The following is a 19200-nucleotide window of genomic DNA, read 5'->3' on the forward strand; positions in this document are numbered from 1 at the left end:
CCTAGGCATTGCTCGTTCCAATGTATTTGTTAATTCTGGCCAATTATCAAAAGAGCACAGCAGTCACAATATAATTTATCTTCCGATGAATAATCTGACAATTCCAGGTTGAGATGATAATAAATTATATATTATACCCCATGAAGAGGTATAAATAGACCCTTAATATTTATTTGTATCCATCGGGTCAGTTGTATATATTTTTTTTTTTGTTTAAAAACCAGACTTGTACTGATCTGAGAAATACATACAGTATACCTACAATCTGATCCTCCTTAAAAACCTTTTACTTTCTGAATTAGAAATCCTGCAGACTTAAATACATTTTGTTTCTTTTTCTGCAAGTTGCAAATTTTAGGTATTCCCTTTTGCCTTTATTTTGTAGCTTTGCCAATCTCATTTGTTGGGCCTGAAACATTTAAAGAATAAAATCAATGTACCTAATACAATGTTAATTTCTCCCTGGAGCAGGGCATTTATCCTATCCAACATATTGTCTTGTTGCTTGATTGTTTCATAAAATGCAAGGCTTCCTTTTAGTTTACCAACTTACTAATCACATAAAAAATGCACTCAATGGAGAATGTGGTTCTAAAAAGTCATCTTTTTGCAGTTTTGTTTGACTTATTTGCCCACAATTTCTACAGCAAACATGTACAAACATTGGTTGTTGTAAATTGTCATGCCCTTCAAAAACCTTAGCCATGGCATATTTAAAATACATGTTACCTCTTTGTCTATTATATCCACTGCTACTGCTTATGTTATTGCTGTGGCGGACAAGGGGTCCCACCTCTCTGACACCTTATATTCCATGAATAGAGGTGGAGCATTTATGTTCACAGCCCTTATTTTCTTAACCTGATTTTTTTATAGTACAACTTTACATTTTTTTAGATGCTTTCTCTATTCCAGTGGATTACCCTTGTGTGATATTTCTCAGAAAAAAATGAATCACAGGGAGGACAGACCATGCAGCCCAGTCCCCTAAAATGTCATATAGCTGCCAAAACGATAGAAATATGAATACTTCCTAATAAAAACTGCATATAAATGTGACTTTTGTTTATGAGTACATAACTTGAGCTCCGTGTAAGAGCTGTAGGCTCTTAATTTTATTGTTCTTTTCAGAGACATTCAGGGCCTAATATATCAAGTGGTGTACCTAGATAAATCAAAGCATATATAACAGATGCTACACAAATATTTAGTCTCGACACACACCTACCTTCTAAGCACTTAGAGAAAAAGGTTTACACTTTCTAGAAAATATGTGTGGCAGGGAGAGAGAGAGAGAGAGTTGGATGTGTTCCACAAACCTCTAAGACCATGAGATGGGAGGGATTTGGATTATTATCTCATGATAGAGGAGGCTTACCACTTGGGTACTGCAGGATGTTGTTCCTCCAAGAGTATGAAGAGTCATTTGGCATTTATTTTTAAATGTGCTTGGAATTTAGCTTTAACACTTTTTTACACTTTTAAATTACAATAATGCAAACTGACTGTATAGTACCACTCATTTTAAATGATACCCAAATGAACCTTGCAAGGTCCTTGTCCATTTTGGTATGTGGTGATGTGTTGGCAGCTTATTCAACAGGAACAGTTCAACAGGGGTAACGTCAAAAGACTTGGAGGGGGTTACGATTTTCTAGGAAACTAATGTAATCTTCTAAAGTGTTCCTTTTCCATTAATAATAAAACAACAAACAGAACAGTATGAACATCTAATATTAAAAAAACATTGTTTTCAATTATTGCTGACAAAAAAAATATAAATACTTTTTGAATCAAGTTTTATAGACCTTAACCAAATGATGTACAGTATGATTGACAGTTACATAGCACAGGGTAGCTGTAATATGATAATTAGCTGTGTAAACTGGTCATGAAAAATATTAATGACAATATGTTAAACAATATTACAGTGTATCCGAAAAACAATAAAGTGACCCTCTCACTACCAGGAAAAGTGTAACTAGTAGCAGTTTATTATAAAACAATACTTATGTCAAGTGGGCAGCAATGCCAAAACCTTACAGCTGGCACTGGTATCTAACCTGTCTGGTAAGTGGCAACAGGAATATTTACTCTATTTCAGAGCAGTAATCACCACTGGTATTTACCACTTCTGGGAGTATCCAACACTTTGAAGATGTCTGGTCCTTCTCTGTGTGTTGCAGGGTCCCACTTGGCAGCCACGGTGTCAAATACTAGCAAAATAGGAAGAACCACAAAACAAAGGTGGACCAAGTATCAAATACTCCCAGAAGTGTTAAGTACCAGTAGTGATTACTGCTCTGAAATAGAGTAAATATTCCTGTTGCCACTTACCAGACCAGTAGGAATTATTGTTCTTCTGTCACATCATGCTGCTTTCTATTTATTTTTGGCAGTGACAAAATTACTTTAACAACCATTTTGCTAGACTGGCTTTGGAACATTTTGTAAGATTTACAGACTTATGCTGCATGTAGCAAAAAGACCAGGTAAAATCAAGAAAAATAAAAATGTGAACACATAATTGCTGTAATTAAGTCTATTAGTTGTACCTGTCTTCATTTATGCCTTCTTTCATTTACACATCTCTGATGTGCAAAGTGTGTATACTTCAATACAGAGAACTGCTCTCCCTGGCAGGGATTCTTAATTGTGGTCCCTGTAGGCATCAGTCCCTTCATGGTTTCTTAGACCTCCATGTAGAAGTAGTTATGCTGTATAGTGATCTCCTAACAAAAACTCCAAAATAATTTGGGACCTAACTACATCTGTTATTTAAAAGTTCAGCTTACTATATGAAAAAAAAATCAATAGCTAGCAAATTGCTTGCTGAAAAAACAGGGAAAAGCTGTTGTCAGAAGGTTGAGAAGTGAAGCCAAGTCTCCCTAACATAGCCCTAGACAACGGTAAGAAAAGCTGACCGAATTTCTTACAGGATTATTAGTTTTTGACTTGACATGCACTTTAAATCTAAGAGTAACCTTAGGTTAAAACCACCCATATAATATGTTGAGAAAGTCTTTTAAGAGAGATACAGGTTATCATAGGGGAAATACACATGTTTAAACACTAAATCCCTATTTTGTCTGTAAAGTTTGAGCATGCTCGTCAGTGTACAGGTGTATGCTGCAGGATTGCAGCATTAAAATAGATTGCTGTACACATGTGCATTACTTGCACATTATTACAAAACCTTACCCCCATATACAGACTGAAATTCCACATTAGGTGTCCGAAAAACAAACTGTAATCCTATACCCAGTTGATACTTCTGTAATCAAAAAAAGCAATTAAAAATTTGCTCTAACTATTCAGACAATTTGAGGATTACCTAAATCATAATCAAATGTTTCTAGTAGCAACACTGCTGAAATGAAGATTCTTGGTTATACTAGTAAGTACTAATGGAGACTAGACCCAGGCTCAACTTTTAATTTGAATCTAAATCCACTGCTTGTCATTTGACTGTCACATGCCAGATTAACAACAGCTTGACCTGAAATCCAAAGTTTTCTGAAGGGATAATTTAAATATTAATACTGGTATTCAATTGTATATACATAACACATGGAACAAATTTTAATGTAATCCATTATAGGTGTTTAGCAATCTAAACACTTTGGCAGAAAATTTGCAGAATAAAAACATTAGCTGGAAACAGCAACAGATCCTCAACACATTAGGAGGCTTCAGTGTGTGGAACACCTTTAATGGATGGATTGCAATATCATAAAATCTGCTATACACAATTGAACCCTACAGGGGATTTATGAGTACATTTATTCCACAAATTTCAGTTGACTATGCAGGTGTGCTTCATTTTTGTTTAATATCCTTACTCTGTTAACAGAGTAGACTCACTGGGACTTGTACAATGGGCTATCTGTATCCTTTATTCTTGCAAAAGAGCTTACATATTGTTTTTGGATTCATTACAAATAGTATTACAAGGAATCAAAATGGCCCTGCACTATTGTTACCTTAGAAACCTTTTAAACCCGATCATGTTTGCTTTAATAAAAAAATACATCTGTAAATAGAGATGATTAAAGGCAAGTACAGTGAGCAACCTATAATCACATCCTTAATTCCTAGATTAGGATGTAAGCCCGATTAAATGTCAACATGAAAAATTTCAGTTAGTAGGGAGGGGATGTAGCCTGCAACAGATCCCAGAAGTGGGGCAGATGAAAAGTTTATCAGTAGCAAATCAAGAACACATACACCAGGGGAAAATGATAAATCATCTGCACAACCTCTGATTGTGAAAATATCAGACAGTGGGAGAAGGAACACAGATTACATCTGCACTCTGTCCCACCTTTTCCCACCTTACCAGATATGAAGATAAGTTGGTGAACATATATCAAAAGTACCTATAAAATGTTTTAAGGGCAATAAATAGCAGAACATGTTCATTGGTACTTCTTCAGGAGAATTTAATCAGTAACTCTACTAAAATCTAATTTGGCCATCTTGTTTTGCAGTTTAAAGTCAAGGTGCCCTTTGATGCTTTACTGAAAAAAAACGCAAAGCAAACAAACGTTCCAGTAGTAGCAACCTGTACATATAGTCCCCCCAGGTGACATATACACAAGACCGCATCTAGGATATCCAAAATAAATACAGAATAATATGGTCGAAAGTAAATCTGATGTGTTTTGTCTAAACTGTTTCAATGACTTTAGAAAACATTATCTTTTAGTAATAAAACCCCATAAAGTGGAATATAGTTTTATCAATATGTACATATATATATATAAAAAAATTATTTGACTACATATGTAAGCAGTTTAACTGTACAAAAACCCTCAAACCTAAATTTTGGTGGAGAGAGAAAGGCATACAAAGATGATTCTTTATCAGTCATCTCTACAAAACATCAGTAGTTCTTTCAACACTTCTATGGTTCAATAACCGTTGGTTCTCAGTTCATGTAAATTCCACTTGTAGCTTTTTGTGTTATACAAGTCTCTTCTTGGGCGTTGTGAGCACTACACAAGAAGCTGCAGCAAGTTTCCTGTCCTGCAGGTCAATGTAGTACCTTGGAATTGAAGCGTTGTTTCCTCATATGCAGTTAAAAAAATGCAATATGCATCATACATCAAGAAATAAAGAGGATGGCGATCCTTTATACTTCTGAACCCCTTCTCGACTGCGCTCAACTTTTTTAATAATTTCTGACACGATACATACAGATGATGTCAGTCCTATTAGGAATAGTAAGTCTGAAACATAGAATAAAGAGATATATTGCGTTACCAGAAGATATTTAACTACATTACATGATGGTACCAGCATCTGCATTTTTTTTACCAGACTAGCTTTTGCAGTTTTGTGATGTGTTCTACAAAAATCTCAAAGAATCTCTTGTATACGTTATTTTGTTTTTGACTACTCTTTTGTAATATTGTGCGTGTTTTATCTGCAGTATCTGTATCTATCTACAACTCCTGCTCTTTGTTTGCACATTGTTATATAAGTCCCCCCATAGTCGGCAACTGCGTTAGGGTCCACACTTAATAAAGGCATTTTGGTGTTATTATGTGGTTTCCCCATTTGCAAATTTATCCAACCAAAGCCTCTTTTAATACAAGTCAGGTTTTTTGTTAGTGATTTTGAAAATGTGCTAGGGATCACTTTTTATTATTTCCCCCTTCTCCTGTGTGTTTTTCCTTTTTTGCTAGTTTTAAATATGGTCATATTTGTTTTTTTACTTGTGGATTTGGTGCAGATACATATTAGAATTCTTTAGCTGTTTGGGTTACCTGTGTGCTGTTGTACCATTAATGAGAAAAGGACTCCCTCTAGTTTGCTCTTTGTACATTGGTATATACATTCCTGTGTTTGTTAGGTACTGTAGGCACCTAACACACACTGGTTGAGGAACAGTGTAAAGGTGTTAATTCCCTTTGTCACTGAATAATCCCACTGACAGGGAGGGGAAAAGACATCAGCTAATGTGGTTTCCTTAACAGTTATACGTTCATATTTTGTATATCAATATTTTTCTTTCTACTTTAGAGATCACCTATACATATTGGGTACATAATATTATACATATAAGGGCTCTTAGTTATATTATACATATAAGGGCTCTTAGTACAGCTAAACTATAAAGGACAATTGTGAATGTATATACAGTTTCAGTTCAAATAAGTAAAAAGATGAACTCCAGGCAGATCTAAAATACAAAATTTATTTTAGCACAGTATTCAAATATGTATTTAATCAAAAGTAAATAGTGTAAATACCTGAATTTGACCAAGTAACAGCCTCACACTTGGGGTGGCTGAAGCAGCAGTTAACCAGTTCTGCTGCAATACTAATGAGCTAATTAGGAACATGCTGATTGCAGGGGTAAGGGAGTGACTGATAAATGAAGTAAAAAGTCTGATGCTTTTCTACTCCCAGGCTGGGGAAAGGACAAGACTTGCTTAACTAAACAGGAGGTGCTCATCTGCAGCAGATAAAATTTGTGTTTTCTGCCCTGTTCAAGAGATGTGGTGAGTGGCAGGGCTGTGTTATTGTTGTATATGTGTTATGCAGAACTGAATGCACAGAAATTCAAACTTTTGACCGGTAAAGTAGTTTTGTTGTGTATGTGTGTTTTTCATCTATACATTCAGTTCCTTGCCTGGAGTTCAGCTTTCAGGATCACACATTTTTTACACTATTCAATTTAGAGGCAATTTCAATACAGAAAGATAACACCCTTTTCTAATACCTTGAATGCTGAGACTTTCAGTCTGGAAAACTTTCTGCAAAGGTGGGAAATAAATGACAAGTAACTGACCCATGATAGAACCAAGGACTGCATAACAGAACATCTTATTACTGCACAGGCCAATCTCAAAGACAGATTTTGTCTGTGGAAGACAAGAAAAACATTAGTACAAACTAAAAAAAAAATGAAAAAGATTTAATTGCATAAAACATTACATACATAAATATATATACCAAGTAAACTCAATGTCTAAGAACACAGGACACAGATAAGACTCATAGATCATGAGGTTGTACCTTGTTAAATAATGCATAGGATATTTAAGTATTTTTTCATTACAATATTTTACCACAAGAAACAAAATCTGAAAAACATTTTGCATTTATGTCTTGTTTTTGCCATAAGGTATGAAACTGTGTTATAGCTAAAAAGTTTGGCTATCAAGAGACATAAAACCCTTAACTTTATTTTTGATGTCTCTCATTGGGGAGCTTTTTCTTTCACTACCTGCTCCAGATATACAACAGGGAGAAAGTGAAAATCTTTCCAAAACAATTGCTATCCTCCCCAACTCCAAAACTACTAAAAAAGGCATTATGTATCCATACAAAGACTTAATAGACATAATATGAAAAAATAAATAGAAGTTTGTTTTTAAAAAAATAAAAAATCAGAAAGGACTCTCACCTGCGACCTTGAGCTTAAAGCATTGAACATATCAAAGAAAACAAAGCATGTGAAGGTCATTGTTGTGTCTCTTGGAGTGATAACATTATCCCGCAACTGTCAAAAATGAAACAAAATTAAAAAGAGCCAGTACAGTTTTTAGTTCTCATGTGGCATGGAACACACACACACCTGTGAATAAGGCTGGTATAGACAGGTTGCAGAAGTATTTAGTATTATAACAATATTTGTACATTTTTTTTTTTTTTTACAACCACAAAGTCTGTCACATCTAACATTAACCTACAGGCACTCCCTTGAACCAGGAAAACATCATGCGGGGTACATGAAAACAAAAAAGGTAACCATAACAATAGGGTCTGTTCTTCTGCACTGTTACGACTCTGTGCAGTGTAGTGTTCCTACCTCTCTGTGAGCTACAGAAAAGCTCATTGTATATCATAGAGAAGACACTGAGGCGTTTCCTAGTATAGTGAGTATGCATTGTCATTAGGACAAATTTATATGTCTATTGCTAGAAGGAAAATAAGAAAACAAAAAATGAAATCAGCCACCACATCTACAGCCTGGGTGATGTTGAAGTATTTAACATTGATGAGTTCAGATACATTAAAAAAAAAAAAAAAAAACAACATTTAGCAGTACAATAAAACAGTAATTACTCAATGTATAGCTCAATGTTCTTGTTTCTGCTTCCTAACAGCAAAATTATTCCTTATGTATTTAGTAAATGTACATTTTAGAGGCACTGCCAGAAAAATCTGATCTTTACTGGGATGTGCCAATATCTGTGCACGGTATAATGATCTGTGGGAAAATAAATAAAGAAATTCCTACCCAACACCAAAAACAAACACTATTTGTACATACATAATAAATAAAATAAAAAATATAGCAAACCTCTCTCCAGAAGACAAACAATGTGCCACAAACTATGATGATAGAGGAAATCAGAATTTTTATAATCAAGTTTTTGGTCAAAATGCTATCCCTCAAGTTTCTTGGTGGTTTTCTGATAACATCCTTGTCAACAGGTTCAACCCCAAGGCTAAAAAAAAAAACAAATAGAAGTCAAAGACAAAAGACTTAAACACAATAAAAAATATTGTGGAATCCAAAAATCTTCCAACCCTTCTTAACAATCAGATTCCTTTTATTCTTTTAATCCACAAAGAGACAAGGAAGAATGTGATTGGCTGCTATCTTTTCCCCCACCGAGGAGGAATGTCTATGAGTTTAAGAAGTCTTGTAATCTTACCTTTGGGCAGGAGGACCATCCATTATAATATTAATCCATAATATCTGCATGGCATTGAGAGGGTTTGGGAAATTCATTAATGTTGCAAGGGATATTAAAGTCAGTGCAGCAATACTCCTAAAGAAGAAAAACATTAATTATAGTAATATTGTAAGTATTAGGATAGATTTGCAAAGTTAAATAGATACCATCAATACAGTCCCTGCGAGTTCATCAGCAAAATGGACGTATTTTTTTCAAAAACTTATAAAGAAGAATGTTTATTAACAACAGTGGGTTAGTTTCACTATGTGTACAAGCTACGGGTAATGCTAATGTATGATGTTCCAGCTTGAACAATACAGGACTACTGACTACAACAAAACGAACAATGTTCTACTTACGTGCTAAGCTGAAAGCGAACAAAGTTTTTAATGTTATTGTAGATTCCTTTCCCTTCTTCAATGGCTGACCTGTAATTACAGCCATTTGACATCCTGTTATTTTCCAGAAAAAGAAATCTTACACAGCACAATCTGCATATATTAGATTACAGCAACAAGAATGGAGATTCCAGCTGCATATGCATACATGGAAAAAGATCCCCAAGTCAGCTTTATCAATGTTTATTCAAACATAATAATGCATATGATGGAAAAGATTGTAAATCAAAATCAAATGTCATGTGACATCGAGCGCACAAATGGTATTAAAAGCAAAGAGTGGTGCAAATAATAACCACATTTCATGCATTTCCCTTTTCTTTTACATTACTGTGTTTGCTTCTAGCTCAATACTGAACAATGTAAAAAAATACAAAGTAGACCTACATAATTGTATAAAAGTCATCCTCCACCAGGATCATATCAGCTGCTTCTTTACACACATCTGTTCCGGTCTTTCCCATTGCAATCCCAATGTCTGCAGCCTTCAGTGCAACAGCATCATTCACTCCATCCCCAGTCATAGCAACCACTGCACCAATATTTTGAAGGCTCTGGGGGACAATAAAACTAGTTTAGTGAGGTTCAGAAGTTCCATTACGTGGGTCACAGTACGCATGAGAAAATAGTCCTTGTTTCATAGCACTATTTACAAACTTAGTAGAAAGACTTGTTTTACAGGCAACAGGTAACCAACTAAACACAAACAGGACCATTGCATTTCACAATCAATACATTATTACAACTCATGTATAAGTTCCCTTTCAATTTTCTTTCCTAAAAATGCCAAGACGAGTTGAGGGATGTAAGAGGAATTCTTAATTCTTTTAAAACTGGTGTAATAGAAAGCTCAAAAAGGAGCAAAGGTTGGACACTCTTCTATACTCACATTTACTATTTATGGTGGAAGCTTTTACTTACCTTTACTATTTTTAACTTGTGCCTTGGACTGGCTCTGTAGAACACAGACACCTATAAAAAACAAACAGAATTTACATTGATCATACTCGTGTTTTCGAGGAAATAACCCAATGTAAGGTGAACTTTTACCAACCTTTGGCACTATCTGGGACAGCTGCTGAATGTCCATTGCATCTACCTCTTCTCCAGATACAGACTGCAAGCCATTGGAGTAAAAGCCCAGGCGGCTAGCTGCAACAAAAGCGACAATGGTAAGGATTACTGCCTGTTTTCTCTTAACTACACATTTTACAGACACAGTTATTAAGACCATGTTAATATGCTCACATGTATGTTATCTTGCAACTTTTAGGGCTTGATTCTGCAAGCTCTCAGTGACCACTTGTATATTCTAAGACTAATCATCTATGGGCACTGCTTTTAACCACTGTATCTGAGTAGCAAGAAGATGAGTTTGAATGGCTAGCCGCAATTGACAAGAAAATCAGCATCTGACCTGCTTTGCCATGGGCAGTGTTCAAAAACAGTAATTGGGATTTTGATGACCTGCATTTGAGGTACATTGCAAACACAAGTCAAATTCAGAAAAACAACACCCGTGGACACCTACTCCAATGGCAGCAGCTAGGAACCCATTTTCCTCATGAAAGCTGGAGGTTCTACAAAACCTGAGCATAAATAAAGCACTAGAAGTGAATGCAAACAACTGAATGCAACTGAAGTGAATGCAAAATTGGATCATCAATAGTAATCCAGCTCAAACAAATGTTAAGTTCGTGTACCACACATACATACAAACACACTTGTACATGACACAAACATGTCTTTTAGACAAGCTTGGCTTTTTTGAGCTCCATTTCAAACAATGATTGTACTGGGGCTTTAAATAGGAATACTTGGCTCATAAAAAAGAGCATCAGTGTAAATGTTAATTTACTTTGTAAAATAGGCCATCACACTCATCAGGCACCTGGTTCATTTTGCAGTATGTATTCTAAGAGACTAATTGACCTTGGCAAGTGCAGTCATGTAAAAGTACTCAGTATATGAAAAGCTTCCAGTAAGTGATTCCACCTAATGTAATCTTCACAACTTAATATGCATTGTGCATGTTAGGCTGGAGAGGTTTCACAATAAAAATGCCAGCCAGCTCTACAACATTATTAAGGCTCAGAAGACACCTTTGAATGCAATTAAACTAAAAAGCATGAAAGGCTCAAGTGTTTTATTATGTCTGTGTAATTACTGTAGAGCAGTCAATTCCTGTTGGAAGGGGAAAATTAGGCAAAACATACAGTGAATCTTACCTATAGCCACAGCTGTTTCTTGGGAATCTCCAGTGATCATTTTAATGGCAACTCCAGAGCGTATGAGTGTAGTGATTGCTTCCTTCACACCTGTTCGTGGAGGGTCAATTATCCCCACCAGGCCCAAAAATGTCAGTTGACCCAATTCTGGACCAGAAGCCAGAGCAATTACTGCAAAGAAAAAAGAAACAAAGGCAACAACTTGTGGTGTAATGTAATGTAACTTTAACTGAAAATACTTAATTTTTATAATTTACTAAAAATAAATACTTTAAAATATTCTTTACAAAGAAATAATATAATGGTCAAGGATCCATTTAGGGGGGAACCTATCTGACATTTGTAATGTAATTATCCATCCAAAACATATACCAAAATAAAAAGATATAGATATAGAATACCTTTACATATAAAAATCAATACTTTGGAAGCTTCTGTCAATTAGTCAGTAGAGCTTACATTCAAGCGTCATACCTGGCCATCCAAAGTAATGCTGTAACTTGGCAAATATGCATGGCCTGAAAGAGCAGTGGCTGACTATATCATTATGGGGGACATTGGCAGTAATCATAATATCTTCACCGAGGTCATTTACTGTCAGTTTGTGGGCTATGCACAGGCCAGTTATTGATGGAGAAGGTGGCGACAGTCTAAAACAACCTGTGCAGATAACTTACACACATATCAGCATGTATACTCTGCCTTTCATTTTAAATTTGTAGAAAATAAATGTATAAATGTACCTACATTTATACAGTGAGGAATATTGAGGTATATTGAGGCTTGGCAGTAGCTTTTGTCTCCTATATGACATGATACAGTATTAGACTGACATCCACTGCAATGCCATAACTTGCATCACCATGACCCAGCACTCAAACTAAAGCAAGTCACACAGTCACAATACCATACCTCGTAGTCCCGCAGTGCCCATGTATGCGGTCTCTTGTTGGTAAAGATCTCTTTGCTGTTGGGTTAACGGGAAAAGCTGGCCTTTGCTGCAATAGGTTGTGCAATAGCGAATTACTTGTTCGTAAGCACCCTTCATAAAGCAGGTTTCTGGTTTATCCTACAAATAAATTATAATTATATGTGGTAGGTTTCATGTTTAAACACAAGCAGGTAAAATACACTTTGCCAGTTAATGTAAAGAGTTTTAATTAACATACACTATACCCCTGTTTAAAGTTACCAAACAATTTGCTATTGCATAGCAGTATTAGAGATGACATTTACTATGTGTAAAATAGAATAAATCAACATCCAAAATAATCCAAAATATTAATAAAAAGGTGTAGCGTCAACATCAAGTAAATATTTAAAAAGGTTCTACCTACAAAAATATATAGTATGACGTTAGTGATCTGTACAGTGATAAACCTAGGATGTACGTTATTACAGATAACTTAAGAACCTTAAAATTAGGAAACAGAACAAATAAACGATAGGTGTTCAACAAAAACATTACTTGCTACCTACAAAATACATACCTGCTGAGTTTTGTGCACACATTTCACGGCCATCCATTTCTGCTCAGAGCTAAATGGGTACTCTGCTTTCCTGATATAATCATGTCGGAGACCTTCAAGTCCCATCTGTATGGAAAAAATACAAGTCAGAACACATAATAAAAATATGAAAAGATGTCAGTGGACAGGTTTAGCTCTGTCCCTTCATTTTAATGCCAAATAAGATCAAGTGCACATTTTATATTTTTGGTGTACGAGATATGGATCAAAGGAAAGAATATTTAAGTTTAAATAGGACATAGGCAACTGTAATATTCTGAGAAAAAAAATATCTGAATTTAGGGAGCAGTGAAATAAATGTCATAATCGGTACTAATGGGGTTATAGTTTAATTTTGTAATAAAGTTTTATGCTCTATTGTATATTGATACAATACAGTACTGTATTGTATATAGTTGACCATTAATGTCAACACATGTACCAGTTTATACATGGGGTAATGGAGTGTGCAGAGATTACAATTATTAAAGGTAGAATGTTGGAAGAAGTCAGATGTTTAGGTAAGTTAACCTAAAGGCAAATACTTCTTTAAATCTGTTGTTTTCATTTAAGATTTCTGCTATTAATCCTGGACACTATCTCTGGGTCTATTATTCTTCAGTTTCCTTTAAGTAAGTCCTCCTTGGATTAAACCCACTTGTACATTTTCTGTATTATGTATGTACATTCTGATTGTCATGTCATTGTTTGAAAATCTGAAACTCCTTACTAATATATATATATATATATTTTTTTTTTTTTTTTTTTTTTTTTTGCAAGAGCCATGTGCAAGGCAGAAGCATCACTGTCTGCTACTGCCTGAGCACTTAGTGGCTCCACCTTTACAGCCTCTATAAAGTGGTAAAATGAGGACAACTACCAGTGCATCTCCGAGGGAGCCAATACTGCTACAGGTAGGTCAGTAGTTTGATGTACTCGTTTCTTTATATAACAGTAGCAGTAAATCATTTTAGGTGTGCTTTAAAAAGAAATAAGTAAAGTCATTTGAAATGAATGCATGCCAATTGAGATAAAGAGAGGGAAGAGAGCAGAACAGAGAAAGAGGAAAGCATGCAAAGTGAAAGATAAGAAGAGTGTTCAGTAAAACACAATATCTGAAATGACGTAAATACAAAGACGACAGCCCGCTCTACATTTATATATTATATAGAAGGGACAGGAAAAAAGGCAGTTTATTTGCCCAAATATTAGAATATTGACAAACTAGGTTTATATAACATAGAACTTCAAAATGGATTTAGGAAATAAATTACATAAAGAGATATCAAATGCCATAGAAAGACTCCATAAGATTTTTTTAAGCAGCCATTAGGAGCAGGTTCACTTATCTAGGAGTGTAAGTAATGGATATTAGGAGCTTCAAGTATTTCAGATATGTGAAAGGAATACAAGTTTTATTAACCCTTTCCACAGACAATGTTTCTACCTTTTTTTTGCCTTTTCAGAATTTAATATTGTTGCCATTTTTATATTTTTATTTTATTTTTTTTTTAAACTAGTATCTAATGTGTGTAAAAATTACTTTGAAGTACACTTACACATTTCCAAAAAAAAAAGGCATAGCTGAACTACAAGTGTCTTTGTAACGACTATTTAATTATGATTGGGTGTTTTTAAAAGCAGTATCAACACCAAAAAAAAGGTATAATGTCTAAACAGTTCAGTTGTGTGCAATAAACACATTAAAATTACCATGGAATTACTGTTTTAAAGCATAAGTGCAACTCCTCTATATTGAAATGCTTCACCAATATAATTAAATAATGTATTAAAGGTTTTGGTCAAAAATTCAAACAAAATAGCTTCTAATTGCATTGGTCTGCACTCACAATAGGATTTGTATGCGATTTGGTGACCCATTTAAATGGAGACAAAAAGATAAAGTAAGATAGTATAATACAGGCATTATGTATGACTTAGGCCTTTGCCTTCAGTAATCTAAAAAAAGATTAATGAATAAGTAATGTAACAATAAAAGGGTAAAAAAATCATACCCTACTGTACCAAAAATACAAGATGATTGTAGCTAAATTTTTTCATTTGCAGCAGGAAATGAGTTTTCCAACTACAGTGGTAATAGCTATAGATCAGGGGTGTCAAACTCAAATACACAGTGGGCCAAAATAAAAAAACTTTGTCTTCAGTCACGGGCCAAACTTGAAACTGAAATAGCACCGCTACTACAATTCCCTGCGTCAAGAAAAATGTCCAATGCGGGGCTTAATGTTATGAGGGGCTGGAACTCCCTCTTCACTGAGACAGCACTGCTACTACAATTCCCTGCATCTATAAAACGGTCCAATGTGGGGCACACATAGGCAGTGAGTCTATAGACGTGAGTGATGCCTCTACTATAATTCCTGGCATTACTTGTGTCTATAAAACAATCTATAGACACAAGTGATGCCGGGAATTGTAATAGCGGTGCTATTTCAAGCCAGCTGCAATTCATATTTAGAATTCCTTTGGGGGCCAAAGAGGATGCTGTGGGTCATATTTGGCCCCTGGGCCAGAGTTTGACACCCCTGCTATAGATAATCTAGGTCTCATGTCTACTGTAGGATGTAATGGGAGAGAGGAGGGAAGTATATACCTCCCCCATGGAACCCAGACAGCAGTAATGAAGCATTTCTAAATATACCTTCATAGAAAGAGCAATCAAAGCTCCTTCTGTTGGCTTGCCCATTAATGTATTATTCCTAATTTCAGCATCATTACACACGCATCCTGCCTGTAAGAAAAATAAAAAAAAATTACACATACGTATTAGCTTACAAACTGAATATTTATCTATAATCACAAATCTTATATGGTTTTGTTAGATAAAACTATTAAACTATTTATATAGTGCCAACATATTACGTAGCACTGTACATAAAACGGGGGTAGCAAATGACAGACAGATACAATCAATGACAAAGGAGGAGCAGGGGACCCTGGCCAAAAGAGCTTACAATCTAAGGAGGTAAATGTGTAGGACTGTCACTAAAAAGTTACATTTTTCACATTTGGAATACAACTGTTTAAAATCACAGAATGTTTTCCTAAAAACATTCTTGGTGAAGATTAAAAAGCATATGAGAACGTAAGAGGCATCATAATTTTGTTTCAACAAAAACTTTTATATAAATATCTATATATATTTTTTATTTATTTTATATTCAGGGACTGGGGGATCACCGCTTTCACCAGATTTCTATTTAGCATTTACCACTTTGACAGTGGTGTTAGTGTCAAACATCTGCTTCGCCACTTTGATGCCAAGTGCTGCTTCTAGATAATCATAATGCAAGTTTATGGGTGCACTTGCCACCACTTTTTCTGGAGAGCCATGGCTAGTGACCAGCTACCCCAATAAAGTGAACACAACTACAGATTAGAGTAATTACAGTATGGTGATCCAAATCCTTAACATATATAAATTAAAGTACAAGTGTTGAAATCCTGGTTACATTCTGATTGCTGCCTCAATTGGGTAGATTCACCCTTTTATATTTGTTTTCATGACTATTGCTAGCAGGACACGTTATTTGTAACTTGAAACAAGGGGAATCTTTCAATGAGGACACTTTATCCGACAAGGATTCCTTTTCCTTTCTGTTGTGACTCCATACACATTAACTTATTTTACATTTTTTTTTCCAACTCGCAATAATTTCACGCCAAGCTGGCAATCAAAAATGTTGGCTGGAACAAACTATAAAAAAATTCAAACTGTTGCTATAGCTGCCAAAAACCTACATTTTTATTGCAGCCTTGTTCCTTATAAGGACTAAAAGGTAAATTTCTGATAATACATCATAAGGTTAATACATCATAAGGTTAATTTAGTATTTTGTAATAATTAACACTTCAGCATATTAGCATGTAATATAACACTCTGCTATGGCTAGCAATACATCCTTAGATGGGAGTGGATTGTAAAGTGACCAAATTGATCCACATCACAACATCTTTGCATTATACAACAGAATATATTATTATATACGCACATATTATGCCAAACAGTGATGTCTCAATGTGGAAGTAAGCATTTTAAACTGCAGCTGTTGTATGTTTAAGGAATGTTTCTGTAACCTCCAATATAATTATACTGTACATAATATGTTATTGCCCGTTAATCTTTTGTGTCAAAAATTTTACAGGCACAAGGACAGATTTAATCTAGATATTTATAATAAATAAAATGTATCATCTATACTAAAGGTCATTGTGATAAATGTTTTATAAGATGTTGCAGGTAAAAGTCATTTATTTAGCTGCAAACTGCTGACCAGACATTTTTCAAAAAAAAAAAAAAAAAAAAAAAAAAAAAAAACACACAAAACTTACTTCAACCACTTTGCTGATAGATGTATTACAAAAACCGTGAACAACATCTCCGTCAATAGTCACTTCACCAAAGCGATTATAACCAACACCAGTAACCTTGTAATCACAAAGCATAATTTATGTGGTTAAAAAATAAGCAATTTTCATCAAAAGTAACCTAAAAAGGATGTACTTTTACAGACAGACAAACAAAAGAGACAAATAAAGCTTGGTTTGAAACTTTTTCCACCATAGAAACTTCAGATTTGGATATTTTATAAAAGAGATGATGCAACTGAATGCTGATTGGAGTGGCTGGATAACTCATTGGTTTCTGTAACAATAGGCTTCTTTCAGAAAAAAAAAAAAAAAAACTACAATAATTTATGTGTTAAAAATGATACAAAAGCTCTCTTCGCTTGCTAGATAGGCTATACAAATTTTAAGATGCAATATTTCATTTTCACCCAACCAAAAGATAACATTTTTTGTGTTCTGACTCTAAAAAAAGATAGTATAAGGTAAAGACTAATCTGGAAAAGACAGCCAATAAAAGGAATTAATGTATTTCAGTGGCTAAAAATTAAACCAACAGATAAATGAAACACCCAGGACACTGACATTTTCAGAAGCACAGGTCAGCAATGTCTACCTTTAGTATTTCTCTGGTCAACATATGTGTATAGGGTAATAATAGTAATGCAAACTTGTTGGGAATTCTTCAACAAATCACCACAGGGACACAAGGCCAAAGACAGGCAAAAATATTTGCTGCTAGTTTATTCCTAAAAGCATTCAAAGGCCCATCACAATTGTTAAAAATAGCATCCTTTGTTCCATATAGTAAGAAGAAGCCCATTCAAGTGTTAGTCACATACCTCGGCATGAATTCCATCAGATGTAAAAATGTGCGTTACAGTCATCTCGTTCTTAGTTAGCGTTCCAGTTTTATCAGAGCAGATAACGTTACAGCAGCCTGAAAGAAACATTTGTCACAGTGACAGATTTGGATCCAGAATGTAGAAAAAATTTTTTGCAATTATTTCAAAACAAGTAACTGGAGAATGTTAACAAAATCAAAGTGTGTCAAGAAGGTGAAATATTCAAGGTTCTAAAGCACATTTTCACACTGCATATTGCTAATTATGAACAGCAGAGGCTTATAACTTGTTCCTGCCTCAAGCACCACATCAAAAGCCTAAAAGAATAAGCTGCAAGGGTGTGAAATAAGAGCGCATTTATACTTAGTTGTCTCTCCCAATGCACAGGGAGTCCATTTTCTTGTCCCCCACTAAATGGCATACTTCCTCCTACCGATCTGTGCCCCGTAATATGTAGAGACCTGCAGATTGAAGTGTAGCAGGGGACCAGGAATTCGACACTCTACGAAGTGTCAATTTCTGCAGCGTGTTCAGCAGGCAGATTGTCCTTACTACTGCAGGGATCTTTGGTGGGAGCAGCAGAAGAGGTATCAATGTTGTTCTTTACAAGGAACCTTCTAATTTAGGGTTTAGTGACAAAGTTGCTTTAAAGGTGGACTCCAGAAAGCATTGTTTACCTCTAAACACTCATAAAAAAATCACCCTATGTAAGAATCTCAATAAAAAAAACAAACCAAAAAAAAAAAAAAAAACAACAACATGATTGTGTTGCTCCCTGCACCTTACTGAAAATTTTTTTGCTTGTGTCTTGTGGATGAACCTATTTGCAGATTGAGGTCCTGGTCACATACTAAGACTACACCACCTTTGGCAAGCATTACAAGGATACATTTTACAGGGTCAAGAAATGCTATCCAAGTCTCCATGAGTACTTTTCATCTGTATTAATTTACAGTGGGACATACAGCACTGTGCCCAATATTTGGAATTAAAACAATCACTGCCTGCCACAGCAAGATGTATCATTCAACTGGAAATGATTATACATCATAAGGTTATTACCTAATCAGTTTATATTATTAGTCAAGAATTGACAAAACAACAGTTAAGGGAAAAAATAAAAAAGCATTTGTATGTTAAATTTTGCGCAACCA

At 34.9% G+C, this 19200-nt stretch overlaps 1 protein-coding gene across 2 annotated transcripts in view; it reads right to left on the minus strand.

Moving 5' to 3' along the window:
- Positions 1 to 1782: 1782 nt before the first annotated feature.
- The window catches only part of ATP2C1 (ATPase secretory pathway Ca2+ transporting 1), a 100742-nt gene continuing 83324 nt past the window's right edge, over positions 1783 to 19200 (minus strand). For both annotated transcript variants that reach the window (XM_072412323.1, XM_072412322.1), the window contains exons 13-27: positions 18044 to 18141; positions 17187 to 17282; positions 15496 to 15585; positions 12816 to 12920; positions 12238 to 12394; positions 11326 to 11496; positions 10152 to 10249; positions 10019 to 10069; positions 9485 to 9651; positions 9059 to 9127; positions 8676 to 8792; positions 8318 to 8465; positions 7418 to 7513; positions 6731 to 6872; positions 1783 to 5231 (exon numbers count right to left, since the gene is read on the minus strand). In XM_072412323.1, coding sequence (XP_072268424.1) covers positions 5101 to 5231; positions 6731 to 6872; positions 7418 to 7513; positions 8318 to 8465; positions 8676 to 8792; positions 9059 to 9127; positions 9485 to 9651; positions 10019 to 10069; positions 10152 to 10249; positions 11326 to 11496; positions 12238 to 12394; positions 12816 to 12920; positions 15496 to 15585; positions 17187 to 17282; positions 18044 to 18141 — 1736 coding nt within the window. In that variant the 3' untranslated portion in view covers positions 1783 to 5100. The remainder of the gene's footprint in view (positions 5232 to 6730; positions 6873 to 7417; positions 7514 to 8317; positions 8466 to 8675; positions 8793 to 9058; positions 9128 to 9484; positions 9652 to 10018; positions 10070 to 10151; positions 10250 to 11325; positions 11497 to 12237; positions 12395 to 12815; positions 12921 to 15495; positions 15586 to 17186; positions 17283 to 18043; positions 18142 to 19200) is intronic.

The sequence above is a fragment of the Pyxicephalus adspersus genome, chromosome 5 (assembly GCF_032062135.1).
Source record: "Pyxicephalus adspersus chromosome 5, UCB_Pads_2.0, whole genome shotgun sequence".
NCBI lineage: Eukaryota > Metazoa > Chordata > Amphibia > Anura > Pyxicephalidae > Pyxicephalus > Pyxicephalus adspersus.